At 37.6% G+C, this 19,989-nt stretch overlaps 1 protein-coding gene across 8 annotated transcripts in view; it reads right to left on the bottom strand.

The window, feature by feature from the left end:
- IMMP1L (inner mitochondrial membrane peptidase subunit 1) overlaps positions 1-19,989 on the bottom strand; it is a 67,605-nt gene that overhangs the window by 2,752 nt on the left and 44,864 nt on the right. For all 8 annotated transcript variants that reach the window (XM_067532076.1, XM_067532074.1, XM_067532080.1 and 5 more), the window contains one exon: positions 5,649-5,759. In XM_067532076.1, the coding sequence (XP_067388177.1) occupies positions 5,649-5,759 (111 nt within the window). The remainder of the gene's footprint in view (positions 1-5,648; positions 5,760-19,989) is intronic.

The following is a 19,989-nucleotide window of genomic DNA, read 5'->3' as shown; positions in this document are numbered from 1 at the left end:
CTGAATAGGGATAAATGTGTATCCCTCTCTTTCTGACAATGGCTACTAATCCCACCAGGATCTTTGTGATGACCTGTGGGGGCAGTCACTAGTCCATATCTGAGAGCCCTCTCCTGAAAATGCTTCCCATTGTAATAGAGCACAGAAATTTTCAGTAGATCTCCCTGATTGGCACGTGAAGATAAGCCTCTTTGATGTGTGTTGAAGTCATAAAATCCTGGGTGACAGAGCTGCAATAACAGACTTCAGGATTTCCATCCAAAACTTGAGAGATCTGGTGGATTAGTTGAGAGACTTAAAATCTAAGATGGCTCTTGGGATGACAAAGAATAGAATACACGCCACAGAATCTGTCTCGCTGATCCTGATTCTGTGGTTTTAAATGCTTTATTTGTTCTCTGTTCTGGGACAGACCATGAACTTTTCTTTGAGAAATTAGGTAAATTCAATAGCATAACCCTGTAGAACTGTCCCACGTACCCACTTGCCTGACGTAAATGTCTGCTATAAATGGACAAACCTCTGAAGCCTCCTCCTCTCCCTCCTACTCCACCCAAGATAAGAGATAGTGTTGGATGTGGGGCACTGAGAGTCAGGGAGATGATTTATGGTTTGAGGGTCTTTCAGAAGATCACTATTTCAAGTTTCTTAGCCATAAACTGAAGATGTGCCAAATGAAAGGTCTATAGTTCTTAGGTCAATGATATAGAAAATACTTTCTTACCGGCTTTTGCTACCATTTCCCCGCCCCATGTCCTTACCAAACATCTTGCCCCGTAAATACTTGGCTGAGATCATGAGGTGTTCTAGTTGCATATTTGCTTTCCTGAGATGGAGCCAGAGATGTCTTTAGGCTACCACATTAGAAACCATGGAGCAAGCTGTGAATCTAAGGGAATCCAGAGAGGCATTTGCTACAAGAGAAGCTGCTAGTCAGATCTTATTCCTATTTGCTTTCAGTTCAAACTTCTGTTCAGTTTTCTATCTTGATCCTAGCTGATTGGGTTATACTATTTATCCATGATAGACTCTCCCATTGCTCTCCCTCTGAGAAAATTAGTGTCTTTTACTAAAACAGTGGCTGCTGCATCCACATTTGGTAGAATGACCAAATCTTTCTTGTTCTTGAGTAAAGAATAGAATCTCTGCATTTGTCTGTCTAGGACACTTAGCCTTGCTAGGAAACCTTTTAAACCTTGGATACTTCTTCAAACACCAGGAGTAGTAGACTAGATAATTCTTTCTTTATTTTACTTGGAAAATAGTTCTGAAATGCTTTTCTGTTTTATGGGCTTTTTGGTGGCTCCTGGAGTATCTCATCAAGAATTTCCAGTGGGATAAGCACATTCTATATCATGATCCTATATTTTGAAGAAGAAAAGGCCTCTCTTATAAATCCTCTTTTAGCTCTGCTTAGTCTGAGTCAGATAATTCCTTGGAGAAAGGGGAGATTGGGCTGGATGATGAGTAGAAAGAATTTATACCTCTTATTTTTGATCTCTTAGCTTTAACCTTATTTTTTTATTTTAACCTTTGATTTCTATTTTTTTTTTTTTTTTACTGGGGGAGGAGAACGAAGGGTCCCTCTTTCACTTCCTTCTGAGTGCCACAGTCTCTGCAGGAGCACTTTAACCTTCACTTGCCAGAGGGTAAATCTTGGGCCAGTCTAAATTGAGGAGCACTTTGAACCTGGAAGCTTTTTTCCATTTTTATTGATCTTCTATTTATCTCATAGAATTAAGCCACTGTTTTCAGCCCTGTGAAGTCCCCTTTAGACTTCAACCATTTTGTTTTTGGGGGTGGGGAGAGAAAAGAGTGTGGCAGCATGGAGTCAGGGCTTATATTACTTCTCAGCTCTATTCCTGAGATGGAGGGACCTTCAGAAAGACTTTACTAAACTTCTTCCAAGAATCTTGGAGCTTTGGGAAGCAACAGAGGGATCTTTTTCTACTTCCTTTGGCAGAAAAGGCTCTATAAATGTACCCTGTCTTTCAGCCCAGATTAAAAGTAAAGCCACTTAATTATTTCTGGAGGCACCCTGGTTGTGGAGGAAGGCGGTAGTAGTCCCCAAGGGGACTGAGTAGTAGATCCCACTGAGGAAGGTGCTGAGCTCACGCTCTGAATTGTCTGCACTGGGACTGAAGAGCTAAAAGGAGGTAAACTGCTCATCTGCTGAAGCAAGACTACTGTAGCCTAGGCAACTGCAGCTGCTGTGCTTTGGGAGACTTAGGATCCATAATGGGACTTGCATGCTGCTTAAGGTGGGTGGGCCCTCCATGGGCCCATTCCCAGGCTTGATATAGACCTGGCCCTCACACTGACAGAGAAGGTTACAGCCTGTGTCTGAGGGCTACACTGGGCTCTGGTCTGCACCTATACCTCAGCATTACTCTTTGATGCCTCTACAGTTCTAGTGCTCCTGAACAGCAGAGTAAGCCTTGAGGGGCATCTCCCATAGGCCAAAAGAAAAGCGGGAAACAGGTCAGCTCCAGCAGTAATCCAGACAGGGTCTGAGGCAACCTGGCTCAAAACCCCTCTGCCACCAGAGAGGGTTTTTAAAATTTTGTGATTTAAATCAGTTTTCTATGAGTCTTCAGTTAGTGTAATTCAGATCATTTTGATAGTCCTGTCCTGAAAGGCTCTGCTACAAACAGGAGTCCCTTGGTCTGCCTTCTGCCAAGGAATGGAGGCAAAGGACTCGGGGGTTCTCCTTGCCTTAAACTGGCTGTTAATCTTTGTTCTGCCTCCAACCAGCAGGAAGAAAAGGAACACCCCACAGTACAGACTGTTTGACATGGAAGATAGGTGACTTTAGACGAATCATGATTGCTCAAGACTTGCATAATTTTTTAAGAATAAACTATAGTAACTGAGTTTTAAGAAATTATTTTTTAAAAGTAAAGAAGAAATGTTAATGATGTTTTCAAATTATCCCAATAGCCTTGACTGGCAGTGTTAAAAGTGAAAATAGAGGATATTATAGGCTGCACTCAACTGAATTCCCAGAACTAACCATTGTGGTTTGATAAGATAAAGAGCATGTTTATATTAAAAGCATACATATGCCACTACATGGGTAATTATGGCCAAGCCCTTTAAAGTTATGACAAACTGATCGTGCCTTGGTGGTTCAAATTAGCCAGTCCAGTTATGGGCTGTTTATTTTCCATCTTTAACACTCCCACCCATCAAATTAAATCTGTGGAAGTGATAAAAGGCTAACTGGATCTTTTGAAGCTGTCAGTGAGTTGGACAAATACATGTGGAGCTGTTTGTGCCTTCTATGGCTACTTAGAGTGTAGTGAGTTTGTTGGCTGAGTGGTCACTTCTCACAGTGGGGGTTCCAGTACTTCAGAACAGGAAAATGGTGCTTCAATATCACCACTTCCATGACCATCAGAGGGCCGAAAGTTGATCTCTGCCAATTTTGCCTAAGACTATTAACCCTGGTGGGATAAAGAGAGAAGCACTATCAATACTAGTGTTTCTCCCTTGCGAAGAACTGTTTGCCTGTGCAAGATTGGTAAGGCCCTCTGGGTTCTCTGCTAAAATCAGCAGGAAAAATGTGAAAATATAACATACTAATTGCAGAGAGCAAGATGGCATAGTGTCTGCTCATTTTGAGCCACGGCAGCTATATAGGACAAGCAGATGACTGTTGCAGTGGTGGTTTTTAGGGAGATAGGGGAGGGGAGGTGGCACTAATCTCAGTTAGATTGGTAGCACTGTTCCTACTTGAGGGATGTGCAGCATTTTTTGTATCCTTTAGCAGGAGCCCAAGTGTACATTCAGAGGCACACAATTTGAAATCCACTAATGAAATGCTGCAGCTTGTCCATCAAAAGTTATTGCAGGAAGTCTAGCTACTACAAGTTGCTCTGCTCTATCAATTATGCTTCCTTTAGCAATATGGTGCAAGAAAAGACCAAGCCTTCCAACAGGTGAGGCAATATTAAAAGGAATATTGGACCATTTGACCAAGCTGTTAGTTTATTTCTTGCTGTGGTATGGAAGTGTTGCAGTCTGCTGCCTTTTGCTATAATACTCTGCCACTGACACTGTGTGTTCTCCCAGTAACTAAAATGTGGTGTTACGCAGATTACTGTACACTGATTTATAGCTATAGCAGTGTTAAATGTCTCAATAGTTGCCTAAAACACACACACTGTGTTTTGAAGTATAAACTCACCCTCGCTTGTTACAAACCATATGCTTTATTCTCATCAGCAGAACATTAATAATCATCAGTTGGCAAAAGGCCATCTTGGACTAGAAAATATAATACTAAGTGGCAGTTCTCTAATGCTGTCACAGTGGCTGAAGATTTTTCAGTAAGGTGACTAACACTAGAGTCTCACTAATATAATTTAATAGGCTTACTAGCTACATATAAATGTTAAGTGCGTGATGCACTAACTAGCTTTGTACTTTTGGAGGTTTGGATCAAACTTTAGGCCACAATCAAGACCCAAGTTATCCTTTGTGGCTATTTGTCAACATCACAGAATCACCACACTGTTTAGAACAATCATCATTCTTTGCTCTAGAAATGCATGTTAAAACAAACATGCAGAGATGGAACAGTAAGAACTTGTAACATGCCAGGGAGACACATAGCAAATGTTCTAATAATCCAATGTTTTAATAATCCAAAAAGAACAAAGGTCAGACAAAGCTGAGGGGGGAAATGTTATTTCAGGTTTAGTAAGCATGTAGTCATGTACAAGTAATCATGATCAGTAGTTGAAAGGCTGAAAGTAGTTGAAAAGTCAAATTGCACTCCTAACAATTCTAAGCTATGTTAATACAAAATATTTAACTAGAGTATGAACCCACTGAATTGCACCAGCATGCGCCCTTTAGTAATCCTTTAAAAAGATAAATTAATCCTAGTTCCTTATTTTTAATAAGTGATTAAATACAGTTGTATACATTGACTAATAAAGCAGACGAAGAATAGGGAAATATAATTAATAGGAAATATGTTTATAGGACTATTAAAGGAAACAGTAAAAAGTAAGCCTACATGGTTTGTTATGTAACAAAACATTTAACAAGAGACTTGATTCATATCTAGAAGTGAAGGGAAGATAATTATGGTGGAGCAGTCATGAGTTAAAGTTGGTTCAGAGATTTCAGTTTAACAAGTATTAAAGATGGTGTCTAGAGTTAGGGTCCTAAGCTACCTAAGTCTGGAAAAGACAGTCTACTGCTTAGTCTCTGTTGTTTGCAATTTGGAACTATTTCTCAAATTATATATATATTTTTAAATTATATAAAATAACTAAACAAAATTATACTGTTTTATCATTTTGGAAAAATGATTGCAAAAAAATGCAAGTTGGGGAAGGATTGTATTCTTCACCTGTAGTAGCCCATATATATGGAATGGGTATAGACTCACTTGCCCAACTGTTGACACAGCCTTAATGATAGTGATCATTTGAAGTGTACCTTTTCAAGAGAAACTATTAGTCTCCTTCTCAAAAATATGGAGACTTTTCTTGAAACAACCTATTATTATAAAAGATTCAGATTGTTCTGATTTTGATCTCCATTTAGTTCAGTGGGGTTATTAAGGATGGGAATAGACTTTTGCTCACATATCTTTGTAAAAAAATAACTGGTTTTAGATCCTAGAGGTATACCTTAAAGCAAATGCGTCCTCTTATCAGTCCATAAGGAACAGGTCCATAACACCTAGAATCTGTAGAATTCCTGAGATTATCTCCTTCTAACCAAACATGCCCTTTAGGCACCTACAATTAGGGAAGATCAAAATACAAGTTAGACAATGTAGAATAAGAATGTGTTTCTTTAAAGGAAATTCAATCCCCCAAGATATAACCTGTAAAGTGGATGCTCTTGTGTTTTGTTGCCAGGCCATGAATTAATACTTCTACAGTCTCTAAAACAGTGCTAGATTGGGGGTTGGAGGAAATTCCTACTATCTGTTCTATTACATGCTCCAGAAACACTAGTTTGCAACAAGAAATCCAAAATGAAGATGTAAGAGGATAGACCAGTATGACAGGGTCATTAATTTAATAGACTTCAAAAGAGGTCATTAGGATGTTGACTGAAAATCTGCCCTCCTGTCGCAGTAACAGCATGAACAGGGCAGCCACACACTCATCAACATCCTGGGGCCAGCACCAAGGCTAGACCTGTTAGTAGACTCATGATGATCTAAATGGTAATTGATTGTGACACCAATTACGAATAATCTCATCATTTTATCGGAGTGGGCTTGTCAAAGTTCTAATTAAGATCACAGTTCATTCGATGTACAGGCAAGATCCACAACACATTATATTGTAATAATGACCATTACAAAACAGCCAGTCTCTTTTTATAATTTGAAAATTAATGATGGTGACCTTATACTATATGACAAAGACCTTTTATTGCCTATATGTACTATGCATTAACTATATTATGCGCTGTAAGTTCAGGATCTGTCTAACTCATTGAAAACATGAGAAATAGAAATACAGTTGCATTAGTAACCAAAATAAAACAGTTCAGAGCAGCATACATTTCACCAGCATGAAAGAATTGGTTCAAAACATATAGCATGCAATGGCTAAGATTTACGCTGGTAAGACAAAATAGAATCATTGAACATTTCACAACTTCAGATAAGGATAAGCACTTAAAAGCAAAATAATTCTTAAATATTATATTTGATAGTTTAGATGCCTAACAATCTAAGGTAGACTGAAATTTAACAAATCCCAGTATTACTTCCTACTGGTCACTACATCGTAGGAAAACAACCAAACAGCCATCTTAATGTAATGTGAAATCCCCAAAATACCAATGTTTACTCTAAGAAGCAAGCTATTCGGGACAACTTTAGTACACTCCTATGTCAGAATGAAACTAGAACCAGGTAAAGGGACACAATTTACCTTCAGCATAAATATTTAATTTCAATTGCACATATATAAATATTAAATTTGTAAGGTATGATGGAAAGGGGGGGAGATTAGAATCCCTTAGACAATGACAGTTGGGACAAGTCTGAGCAGAAAATGAATATCTAACTTTTATTATTAAAACAGGTAAAGTCACAGAATTACATAAATAGAATTCAAGGATAGGTGGTTAAATAGTGTAATCTAGTTACCATGGGTAACTTCTCAGGTTAGACAGAAACTGGATGAATCCCATCAAGAATAGAAACAGACTAATCTGGAAAACATCTCGGGAGGATGAAAGATGTGAAACACTATCTTCCACAGTTGGAAGGAGGCTATCTCCTCCTTAAGGTAAATCCATAAAGGATTTAAGCTTAGTGTTGCAGTGCCTAACATTTAGGCTCCCTAGTGTCCAGTGGAATTCACAGCTCCAAATTAGGTACCTTATGTAACACATGGGAAGAGTTAGGAACCAGGAAGCTGAGTGGGAAGTTGCCTAAGCTGGCCAGTAGGAAATACCAAGAGGGAAATGCCTCCCATTATCCACTAGGCTATAATCACTCTTTTGCTACCTCAATGAGTATTTAAGTATTTTATAAAAAGTGGAACAGCTTCAGCCAAAGAGATGACAGACATCCACCCCAAAATCATTTATAGCCCCCTGCCTTGGGCACTCCACCACGACCATCTTTTTTGTACGTTAGGTGTGCTCAGAGCACAGCTACCAAATTTTGCCCTGCAGGCAAGCTAGATGGGAGAACACCTAGTTTGTGAATCCAGCCATGGCTTAGCTGTGAGCTAGGTGCTGAGCTGCATGGTGGTACCAAGATTTAGGGCATGTCCTCTGACAAAAATGTAGGTGCCTAGGAGACTTAACTGGTGAAAACTTAGGTGGACTAGGGAATTTAAATAGTATTTCTGAGGATCTCTGTTTTGGACTTAGGTGTTTAAGTGTCTAACTGCCACTTTACGTTCCCTTGTGAATCTAGCCCTTAGAGCTTTCATTGACAACATATATCTTCAGTAAAGTCTCTTACCAGCACAGTGAAGCAGAAATTTCCTGCTACCCAACCAGCCTTGACTTTGAGAGGGGATCCACCTTAACTGCTAAAAACTGAATATATGAATACACTTGATTAAAAAGAAAAAAAGACCATACTGAAATCCAGTGAAATATACCAATGGGCAGAACATATCATCAGAACTGCATAGAAAAGCATAAAAGGATTTTACTGATGGGAAGACAGGACAGAAGTAACTAACTAATGAAGATGGAAGTCAGGAAAAGACAATCAAATTTCTAACTGATCTGTGTAGGACATCCATCTCAGCATATGTACATGGAGTTTCACTCCATTATCTATAGATCTAGGTTTTAGAATGTGCTGACACTTCCATTTCACCCAAATTTCCTTCATGTCTGATACTACAGTTATGCTTTAAACACCCACTGCAAATACTTGTGCTATTTACTGATAATTGACAGTATACCCATGCACAGTATTCACCACATCCACTTCTCCGTCCCACCCACAATTTACTGTCAGATTCAGTCCTGCAATATTATATGCAAAGGGGCAAAATGACCTTGCTGGTGTAATCCACTACCCAACATCTCCCAGAGCTGCAAATGACATCAAATTACTGTATAGAGTGTTATTGTAGCCATGTCGGTTCCAAAATATTAGGGGGAGAAGGTGGGTGAGGTAATATCTTTTATTGGACCAACATCTGTTGGTGAGAGACAAAGTGATTGCTCTATATCTGACCTATCAGTCCTCATCATCAAAGGAAATCTGCATAACACTTTCAAAAGATGAGCCTGGGAGCTTAAAATCATAACTGTATAAGACACTAAAAATCATGAACTGAATAGAGATAATAGATTTATGGCTTACTACAACAATCTATAAGCCATTAGCAATCCACCCCCTCTATTCCTCCCCCTTCATTTCTTCCCTATGATTGGAGGGATCTTAACATGCCACTTCACCTTGAATGGTCTCTTGAAATATGCATTTACTACTTATGCTAAACAGTCTGTTTCACCATGTATTTAGTTGTGACATTCTGATTAAGTTTCCTAGACCTGAAGAAGAGCTCTGTGTAATTTCAAAAGCTTGTCTCTCTCACCAACAGAAATTGGTCCAATAAATTATCTCACTCACATTGTCTCTTTAGTCCCAACTACGGTTATTGAAAAATAGCCAAAATATCAAGTGCATAATGGTAACAGGTATGATTGGCCATAGCCCCATAAAAAAAAACCTAAGCCTTATGCAGTGGTGGTGTAGCTGTGTTGGTCCCAGGATATTAGAGACAAAAGGTGGGTGAGAATATCTTTTATTAAACCAATGTCAATTGGTGAGAGAGAAGCTTTCAAGCTTACACAGAGCTCTTCTTCAAATCCTGAAGACCTTGCTGGTGTAATCCACTACCCACCATCTCCCAGAGCTACAAATGACACATCAAACTACTGTCATTTGAAAGGAATATCCAAAATATCCAGTGTACAAAGTTAACAGGCCTCATTGGCCATAGCCCCATGAAAAAAAAGGGTCCTGAAGACCTGAAAAAGAACTCTGTGTAATCTTGAAAGCTTGTCTCTCACCAGCATCTCACCTACCTTGTCTTTAATCAAGCCTTAGGGCTAGTCTACACTTAAAACTTACAGCAGCACAACTGTATCGGTACAACTGTACCACTATAAGAGCCCTTGTGTAGCCATGTTATGTCAGCGGGAAGCAGCTATCCCACCGACACAATAAAACCACCTAAATGAGCGGTGGTAGCTATGTCAGTGGGAAAGCAAGTGCTTATGCCGGCAAAATTTATGTCGGTCAGGGGGGGTGGGTTTTTTCACACTCCTGAGCGACAAAGTTTTTGCCAGCATAAGAGCTAGGGTAGACAAGTCCTTAGTAATGCAGGGTTCCGAAGCTGTCTCACACTTTATGCAGTGATATTGTCTGATCACCAGCACACAACTAGCCCCTCTCCTCCACCTCACTTGATTGGTTACCATGCTCCTTCGCTCTGTATGAGACATGGCCAAAGCAGAGCTAAGCATTCATTAGCAAGATAATGGGTCAGTGTCAGTGGGATCACTCACAGAACAAATATGTACAAACATCTGTAGCCCTTCACGTCTTCATATATTCCTGAGCAGAAATTATGCCAATTCTGACCCATTTATTTGCTATATAGTACTATAAATGTGCCTTATTGGTTATCACAGTTTGCATACTAGAGAGGATGTTTGCAATGAAGAATAGTCTTACCCTGTGAAATTCACAATTTGTGGTAACTTTTAAAATCCTGATGGAAAGCATGACAGAACTCTACATATCAAAAACTGACTTTAAAGTTTTGTCAAGATGTATGACACATCTAAAGATAATACAGTATGATACCTTTATATAGTGTCTGTCCATCACCTAGGCACCTCACTACAACCTAGAATTAAGATAGCCAGTAAAATCATATGAATTATATGAAAATGTAAAGCCAAACAATGGTGACAGGCCATAATTTCAATAATTGAAAAAAAAGTGGTTTATGCCCCTTTAAAATAAAAACTAAAGCCCCAATCCTGCAAAGATATATGCAGATGCTTAACTTTACACACTCAGTCAATCAACTGATTTCAATGGGATTATTCGTAGTGTGTAAAGTTTTGTATGTACATAAGTCTTTGCAGGATCAGGACCTAAGTCTTTGGTCCCCATAACATAAGAAGGCAGAGTATTCCAAAGCTCTGTTGCAACTGTAACAAAAATATGGCTTTGCTCATTCTAGCGCATACTTTCAACACCAAAAGTATGGTATCTTTGGTAAGAAAGCGTCAAGAAGATATACAAGGTGAGATCAGCAAGATACTGGGACTGAGTCTACTGAAAGATTTACATTTTAACAGATCATCAAAACTGACCCACATAGACAGCTAGCGTAGAAGACAAAGCAACTGGTAAACTAGAATCTCCCTCTGTACATCCATGACAGGAGTCACACTGCTGCATTCTGCACTAATTGCAGGTGGTGGATCAGCCACTTAGCCATCTATGACAAAATTAATTATATCTAAATGCAGAACCAAATATCCCAACTGTTAAATTCACATTTATTACAAAGAGCAAGCATGTGACTTTAATAGTGCTTCTGAAAGAAATACAGACATTTGGAACAAGAGCATGATAAAGAAAATCAGATTACCTAATATCACCATTGATAATATTAGATCCTCTCTCATCTTCAGCATGGTCTACACTTAAAGTTTTACTGGAATAATTGTCAGTTAGGCACGTGATTTTTTAATCAAAACAGTTGTGCCAGAAAAGTCCTAGTGCAGATGCAGTTATACCGGTATAAGGTGCTTTATAATGGCATAGCTTATTTCACTTAAGATCTCTAGATTAAAATATACTGGTATAAGCACTTTAACACTAACATAACTACATCTACACTAGGGGACTTTTGTGTAGCAAGGCCTTAGAGTTATACTGACTTTGTACTTCTAGAAAAGTAAATTTATAAATGTATTTATTTTTTAGAAATGGAAAAAAGTCACAAAAGGCCAGATCCTGCACCCACCCCCCTTCACATTGAGTCATACCTTACTATTCAAGTAGTCTCCTTGACTTCAAGTCTGTTTTATATATAAGGTTCCCATATTGATTTCAGTGGGAAAAGCTACGTACAACATGAACAAGGGTAGAATCATCTAACATCAAAAGAATAAAAAAAGTAACAATTACTGTCTTACCTAATTTTCTCTAATCATTTTTGTGTGTATGTAAATATGCAGAAATAATTAAGTACCTGTATTTTTTCTAAAATACAAAGCATAGAGAATTATACACTCATGCTCATGTCGTCTTTTCTTTCAAAATTCTACAATAGCCTGTGTTTTCAAAGGGCGAACTTTCATAAGGTCACAGGTATTCCAATCACCTTGAGCAATATCAAAGTTTTAAATCTAAAAAGAACCCTAAATCATTCTCATTTTTTCTTTTCAATTCAGAGGCTTCCTTCTTGAGCTATGATAAGAGCTAATCTCAGTGCTGGACAAAAGAATAAAGTCTCTAAGTTCTCATCTATCCCTACTGAGTTCTATTTAAGTGCCTCCTACTTTGGTACAAGCAACAAATGTAATTGCTTCATTGCCTGTGGGTGTTCATTTAACAAAAAAAAGCTTTTGTGAATAAACCACAGGTGTTAACTTTCTTGATTAAAGTGAAATATGATGAAAGAACCTACAATATCAAATTACACATTTACTAAGTACTAATGAAATTTATTTATTTGATTAAGTAAATTGCATCTAATTAAGGAAAAGCATAAGATCTAAAAGTGGATAAGTTCTGCTTTAGTACTGCATATTTCATGTCTCACAAATGAACATTTATTTTTTTCTTAATCCTTTAATTACCCTATAACCTGCAGCACAAAGTGGGTATCATATAGCTTAATGAACATACTTTGTTCATACACTGTTTATCATCCAATTGTATTCTTCATTCTTCTGAGTTTACAATAAAGGTTGTTCACCTTAGAGCTGCCAAGTGGCATAAAATCCAATGACAAATCAACTAAAAAGAACCCAGAACCCAATATTTTGGAAATCAGTTTTAATCTCTACCTTCATTTTATCCTTTTTCTTCTGTGCTGGAAAAATCCTTAGTGGTAACAAGTGCATGAGAAATCAATGTATAGTAGAACTGATATCAATAATCATAAGTATAAATTCAGTTGGTTTTCTTCAGGTAATGTTACATGAGAACTGGAAACTGAAGATTTACTGAGTGACTGAACATTATTGCAGATTTGAATTATTCAAAATATTCATTATGTTTTAAGATACAGAATAGTAGTTGTGACCCAATCTATGCCTAGGATAGCCTACCTGAAAATGCCAATGTCAGTGCAGCTTGCAAAAAGGAGAGCAGATTCTCCCAAACTGGTGGCTAACACTGCAGTTAGATTCACCAACCAGACCCAGTCACAAACAGTGCTTCTGATTTCCCACACTGGTTATCAAGAAGCTTAAATAAAAAGTTACACAGCCCCCTTTATTGCATTTCAGTCTCTGACCCCCAATTAGCAACTATGTCCAATAAAGTGAGGAGTTATTTAAAACTGCTCACTGTATAAAATGTTCTGATCCCCAAAGGGTCAGCCACATTACCTGATCAATACTGGTTTAAATCTTACCAAAAATACCATTCTGCCAGCCAATCCTTTAGTAACTAAAACTAAAGGTTTATTATAAAAGGAAAGAAACAAACAAAATCAGAGATGTTAAAAGATCAAAGCAATCAGATACATACAACTGACTTCAAAGTCCATATGTATCAGATTTTTAACAGTACTGGAGTTTGCAGGTTTGTACAGTTCCTCTGGTGTACATCTGGATGGGTCTCAGTCCTTTGTTTCACAGCTTCAGATGTAGAATAGTTGATCCCGAGGTAGGAAGCAGGAATGAAGACAAGATGGATATGGTGCAGCTACATTTTATAGTCTCTGGTCTGCCATGTGGCTTGTTTCAAACACAAGCTCACAGCTCATGGGCAGGGAAAAGCACATGGGTCCCCCTGACCACAGGCATGTCCCTACATGTCCTGATGACTCATAGGTGCAGCCCTGGCTTCTCTCCCTGGGCTCATTGTATAGGTGATGGCCCTCAATGAGTCATCAATGCTGACACTAATCTGCCTGAGGAGTGTAATCCAGCAGCACAACACAAGTTTTTGGATACAGATATATCACATATATCCATAATTTACAATACAAAGATGATATATACACATAAACAATATTATCATACTTAGCAAATTATAACCTTTCCAATGGCACCTGAATAGGTCATACTGGTGGAGGAGTGGCACTATATGTGAAAGAAAGCATAGAGTCAAATGAAATAATCTTAAAATGAACCAAACTGTGCCATAAAATCTTTATGGATAGTAATTCCATGCTTGAATAATAAGCATATGGCAGTAGGGATATACTACTGACCATCTGACCAAGATGGTGATAGTGACTGTGAAATGCACAGGGAGATTAGAGAGGCTATAAAAATAAACTCAATAATAATGGAGGATTTCAGCTATTCCCATACTGACTGGATACATGTCACCTCAGGACGGGATGCAGAGAGAAAGTTTCTTGACACCTTAAATGACTGCTTCTTGGAGCAGCTAGTCCTGGAACCCACAAGAGGAGACGCAGTTCTTGATTTAGTCCTAAGTGGAGCACAGGATCTGGTCCAAGAGGTGAATATAGCCGAACTGCTTGGTAATAATGAAGATAATAAAATTTAACATCCCTGTGAGGGGAGGATGGACGGCCACCAAAGCAGCCCACCACAGTAGCATTTAATTTCAGAAAGGGGAACTACACAAAAACAAGGAAGTTAGTTAAACAGAAATTAAAAGGTACAGTGCCAAAAGTAAAATCCTTGCAAGCTGCATGGAAACTTTTTAAAGACACCATAATAGAGGTTGGTATACACCAAATTAAAAAACAAACTAAGAAGACCAAAAAAGTGCCACCGTGGCTAAACAATAAAGTAAAAGAAGCAGTTAAAGGCAAAAAGGGATCCTTTAAAAGAGTTAAATTCTATTGAGGAAAATAAAAAGGAGCATAAACTATGGAAAGTGAAGTGTAAAAATATAATTAGGAAGGACAAAAGAGAATTTGAAAAACAACTAACCAAAGACTCAAAAAGTAACAGCAAAAATTTTTTTTAAGTACGTCAGAAGCAGGAAGCCTGCTAAACAACCAATGAGGCCACTGGACGATTGAGATGCTAAAGGAGCAGTCAAGGAAGAGAAGGCTATTGTGGAGAAACTAAATTAATTCTTTGCATTGGTCTTCACGGTTGAGGATGAGAGATTTCCAAACCTGAGCCATTCTTTTTAGCTAACAAATCTGAGGAACTGTCACAGACTGAGGTGTCATTAAAGGAGATTTTGGAACAAATTGATAAATTAAACAATAAGAAGTCACCAGCACCAAATGGTATCCACCCAAGAGTTCTGAAGGAATTAAAATGTGAAACTGCAGAGCTACTAACGGTGGTATATAACCTATCATTTAATCAGCCTATGTACTAGATGACTGGAGGATAGCTAATGTGAGGTCAATTTTTAAAAAAAGGCTCCAGAGGCGATCCCAGCAATAACTTCAGTATCAGGCAAATTGGTTGAAACTATAGTAAAGAACAGAATTACCAGACACATAGATGAACACAATTTATTGGAGAAGAGTCAACATAGTTTTTGTAAAGGGAAATCTTGCCTCACCAGTCTACTAAAGTTCTTTGAAGGAGTCAACAAGCATGTGGACAAGGGTGATCCAGGGGCTATAGTGCACTTAGATTTTCAGAAAGCCTTTGACAACGTCCCTCATCAAAGCTCTTAAGCAAAGTACCGTAACCAGTCATGGGATAAGAGGGAAGGTCCTGTCCTGGATCAGTAACTGGTTAAACAATAGGAAACAAAGGGTAGGAATAAATAGTCTGTTTTCAGAATGGAGAGAGGTAAATAGTGGTGTCCCCCAGGAGTCTGTACTGAGACCAGTACTGTTCAACATATTCCTAAGTGATCTGGAAAAAGGGGTACTAAACAGGGAGGTGGCAAAATCTGCAGATGATGCAAAACTACTCGAGATAGTGAAGTCCAAAGCACACAGGAAGACTTACAAGGGATCTCACAAAACTAGGTGACTAGGCAACAAAATGGCAGATGAAATTCAATGTTGATAAATACAAAGTAATGCACATCGGAAAATATAATTCCAACTGTACAGAACTATACAGAACTGTGTAGCTCCATCTTGCTGCAACACATAGCAAGGAGGAACTGAGTGACAACATGGGCTGCTCTGCCCTTTATATCCTTGGGAAGTAGGCATGAGAGCAGAATGGGACATGCCCAGATGTGGCAGAAACTGCTGGCTAAAAGATTCCAGGCTTGCATGCATGGGGCATATGCATCTATAGTGGGATCCGTATGGACAAGTTCTTAAAGAAGAATTAATGATTTGAGGTTCTTCCATTTTTGAGTGCCAATTTGGGGCACTTTAAAGAGGTCTGATTGTTAGAAAGTGCTGAGAACTCGATCTCTGAAACTGCTCAACGTACTAAGCTCTGCACCCAAACCATGATCGTAAAATCACTAACAGTGTCTTTTGAAATTTTAGGTCTCAGCAACTAATATATTGTTTACATTAATATTAAATTATTCTCAATGTTCATACTAAAAGTACTCACTGCATTTGACACAGACTATGTTTGAGAGTTAACAGCTCTGAATAAGACCACTTCTCATATGTGCAAACATAATAAGGCACATTATCTTCAGAATTATGTTAGCTCTAGAGTTAGCTACAGGATGAAAGGCCCATGTCATCTCCGCAATGAACCTCACTTTAGCACAAAGTAAACATATTTCCCCGACATCAGCTAGAGTCACAGCATTAGCAGTGTTTTGTGATTGATTATCAGGCGAGTGTTGCTGAGAAATGGATTTGTATCTCAGCTTTTTATCACTATAACTTGGAAAAAGCAAGTTCCTTATTTACAAACCATAGCTGTATTAAATGATATTATTAGGTACTACTTCTGTTTAAGTGACACAAGAGCTTAGCATATTGGTGGCTTATGATGTACAAGCTGTTTTACTCTGATAATTTCCCCTTCACTTTTTCAGTTTGTAAATAAGAACTACAGTAACAGAACATATGGTAGAAAAGAACTTAAAGCTAAGGTAAATGGCATTAAAATAAATGCAGATACAACAATAGGATATTCAGGATTTGAATTATAATCCTTGATTACATATTTAAGTTTTACAAACAGGAATTAGAAAATTTAAATCATTACTAACTAATGTTTTGTTATGCTTTTTTTAAAAAAGTATTCCAAATTTTACCACCATTTTTTTTATTATCTCAATATTTAGATTTTGTAATTTAACTGAACTGAATAAATTACAAGATTATTTGTTTTATAATGCACTTAAATATCAGATGTCACCTCAAATAAGCTCCATTTTGTTTTTATACTTTACAAGCAAAACCACATTTTCTTATGATAAAAGACCAAAAACAATAATATTTATAAAGAAGTGTTCTCTGAAATAATCCACTACAATGAAGTATATTTATTTCTCTATTTGTTAACATTCCCTCTACCAATAAATGAAAGAGAATTCCAAACCACTATTGATATTACATCCCACTAATAAGGAATAGTGCATGTTCCTAATTTCTCTCAGAGCTTATACTTCCTTTTTAAGAATTCTCTGAATACAGGAAGCTCAGTTTCTTTTTTTATGCGAATAGGCAGAAGTTTTGGCTACGATTTTATACATCTGATCTAACCTATCCCATGCAGCGTGTGTGCCATTAAACACACATTTAACTTTAAACACATGCTGAAGCCCCACTGAAGTCAGTGAGACTTAATTACATGCTTATGTGCTCTGAACAGGGTCTAACGATCAAATGTGCTGAAGATTTAGGATCCAATCCCGCAAGCACTTACATAGGAATAATTTTACACAAGTGAGTAGTCCCACTGATTTCAGGTATACCAGCAAATCATCCTAGTGTAGATGAACCTGATATGGGCAATAAAGTATTTTTGCTGGTATGGTTTAAAAACATTTTTATGCTGGTATCACTGAGTCTGCAGTAGAGCTTTTGCCAGTAAAGAAATGTTAATAATAATAATTAATGAAGATCACACCCCATCCTACATTGCTGTACAAAAGTTTCTAATGTAGATCGGGCCTTACTGAAATATTTGGGACTACTGAGGTGTGTAATGTTACTCACAAGCATATTAAATGCTTTCAGGATCAAGAGCCGTAGGTTATATCAACACTGCTAAATATACCTACCTGCAGCAGCAAGTCTCAGAGCCTCGGTCTACAGACTTGGGCTCACGGAGCTTGCGTTATGGAGCTAAAAATAGAATTGTAGACGTTCCCACTCAGGCTTGAGGTTTGGATATAAAACTGGTGAAATAGTGAGTGTCGAAGCCCAAGCAGAAACATCTACACTACTATTTTTAGTTCTGTACCGTAAGCCCTGAAACCCCAAGACTGTAGGGCCGGGCATATTGGATTTTTTTTTTCTTTTTTTTGCAATGTGGACACATCCTCAGAGAACAAAATTCATTTTAAAATAGTACATTCTACAAATTTCTTCTTGTAGAATAGCAAATACTGAAGATATGTATTGTGATTCCAATGATACTAAAAATATTTCCTTGACTTTTTGGAACCAAATAGTCTCTGTAAACCAAATTTACATTAAATCTTTAGGGATTTTCTAAAAATGCTCAAGTTTTACTGAATTAGGGTCTCATGAAAAGAGAGTGGTTGTTGTTGTTGTTTTTTCTTTTTTACAGTATGAAATCAGGTTTCCTGGAAAATCTTTGGAAGCATTGCATGACATTCACCAACTGCTAAGGATTCTACATTTGTATTTTAAACAACAGCTATAATATATATACCCACATTCTTAAAACAAAAACAAAAAATCCTTTCATGTTGAGGTGTATCCTTTTGTCAAAGCCAGCCGCTCAGAAACATATTTATGGTCGGTATATTTTCAGAAACAAATGTCCCTGTAAATCTGTTTTTTTGTTTTGTTTTGTTTTTTCATTTCTTTCATGACAAGAGGCAAAGTACAGCCTTGGATAGTTTGCATGTTAAAAATGGAGTTTTTAAAATCATTTTACTAAAACAGTCTCTGATCAGTAAACTATATGGAAAAAAAAATGTTAATGCAATAATATAGCCGAGTGTTTTAGAGCATGTAAAAGTCAGGAAATCTAGAAGCTAGGAATCCTACAGCAATATTAAAGATCTTATTTGAGCCTGTACTGAATTTGAGACCGAGAGCAACATCCAGTGACAGTGTGCTTCATAGGGTATTGCAATTACACTCATAGTTAAAGAATGTCATGTCAAATATGGCATTATGACTTCAGTGCAATGATCAAGCAGGAGAAACTAGATTGTGAAGGGGATACTCTTACTCAAATACAAATATAACATAGAAAAATGCTGGCTAAGCCAATTACTGTGTCTAAACATTCTATTGTAAAATACTCATTTGTAATGTTTGAACATGCAAAAGGGGAAATGAAGAGGGAAGGAAAATAGACTATTTCAAACTAGAAATTCACTCGTCTGATGGCATGCCATCTTGGGATCAGCAGCTATCTTCCTCTTTTCTTCCCTCCACTTCTGAAAAAAACCACTGTTCTTAAAGTGATAGGAATGCCTAATAATAAAGGGTTCCATTCCCCTCTTCCCATTTATATACAGAAGTGGATTCAAGAACAAATTTAGGGAGGGCAATAGAACTAGATTTTGGAACACACTTAGGTTTTAGGTCCCAGATGTAGTGGTACTGATGTGCACAGAGATCACATGCTTAGAATTTGTAAGATATGCCAACAGTAACTTCTAGCTGATGCAAGATGAACACAATTCCTACTGACCTCGCCAGGAAGAAACTTCTTTTTGGCTCACAAAGTCAAGTAGTTTCCTAGAGGCAGCTGAAGTCTCAATTGTGATAAAGATACTACACAGATTCTACTGGTATCAGACTAGTGTCTACTAACTGAGTGAGCTTACAATAATATCTAGCCACTAGTTGGTGGATACCAGAATCCAAGAGAGGGAGAGAGGAGAAGGTACTAGTTTGCTCACTCCTTAGTACTTCTTGCTTGTCAAGTCATTCAATGTGTCATGACGACTCCCCATGAATAGGCTTACAAACAGTTTAGCCAAAAAGAAGGTTAAGTGATGCAAACCCTCTCCTCCCCCGTAAAAGGAGAAAAAGTAGTACATTTTAATAAAAACAAAAACTAAACACCATCACCTTGGACTATTTATTGAGAATTATTAAAATATAAAATACTATAAGGTTATGTTCAAGTTTTCCCTGTGAAATGCATTTGGCAGTCTAACAAAAACAACATATATTCAATATAATTAATAGTCTTTGTTCATTAAGGAGTTTACCATTGAATGTACTGATTGTATTTATA

Source organism: Emydura macquarii, unplaced genomic scaffold (genome assembly GCF_026122565.2).
Source record: "Emydura macquarii macquarii isolate MOO-44397 ecotype Brisbane River unplaced genomic scaffold, CSIRO-AGI_Emac_v2 contig_3240, whole genome shotgun sequence".
Taxonomy (NCBI): Eukaryota; Metazoa; Chordata; order Testudines; family Chelidae; genus Emydura; species Emydura macquarii.
The sequence above is the reverse complement of the archived record's forward strand: the minus strand, read 5'-3'. Positions and strand labels throughout refer to the sequence as shown.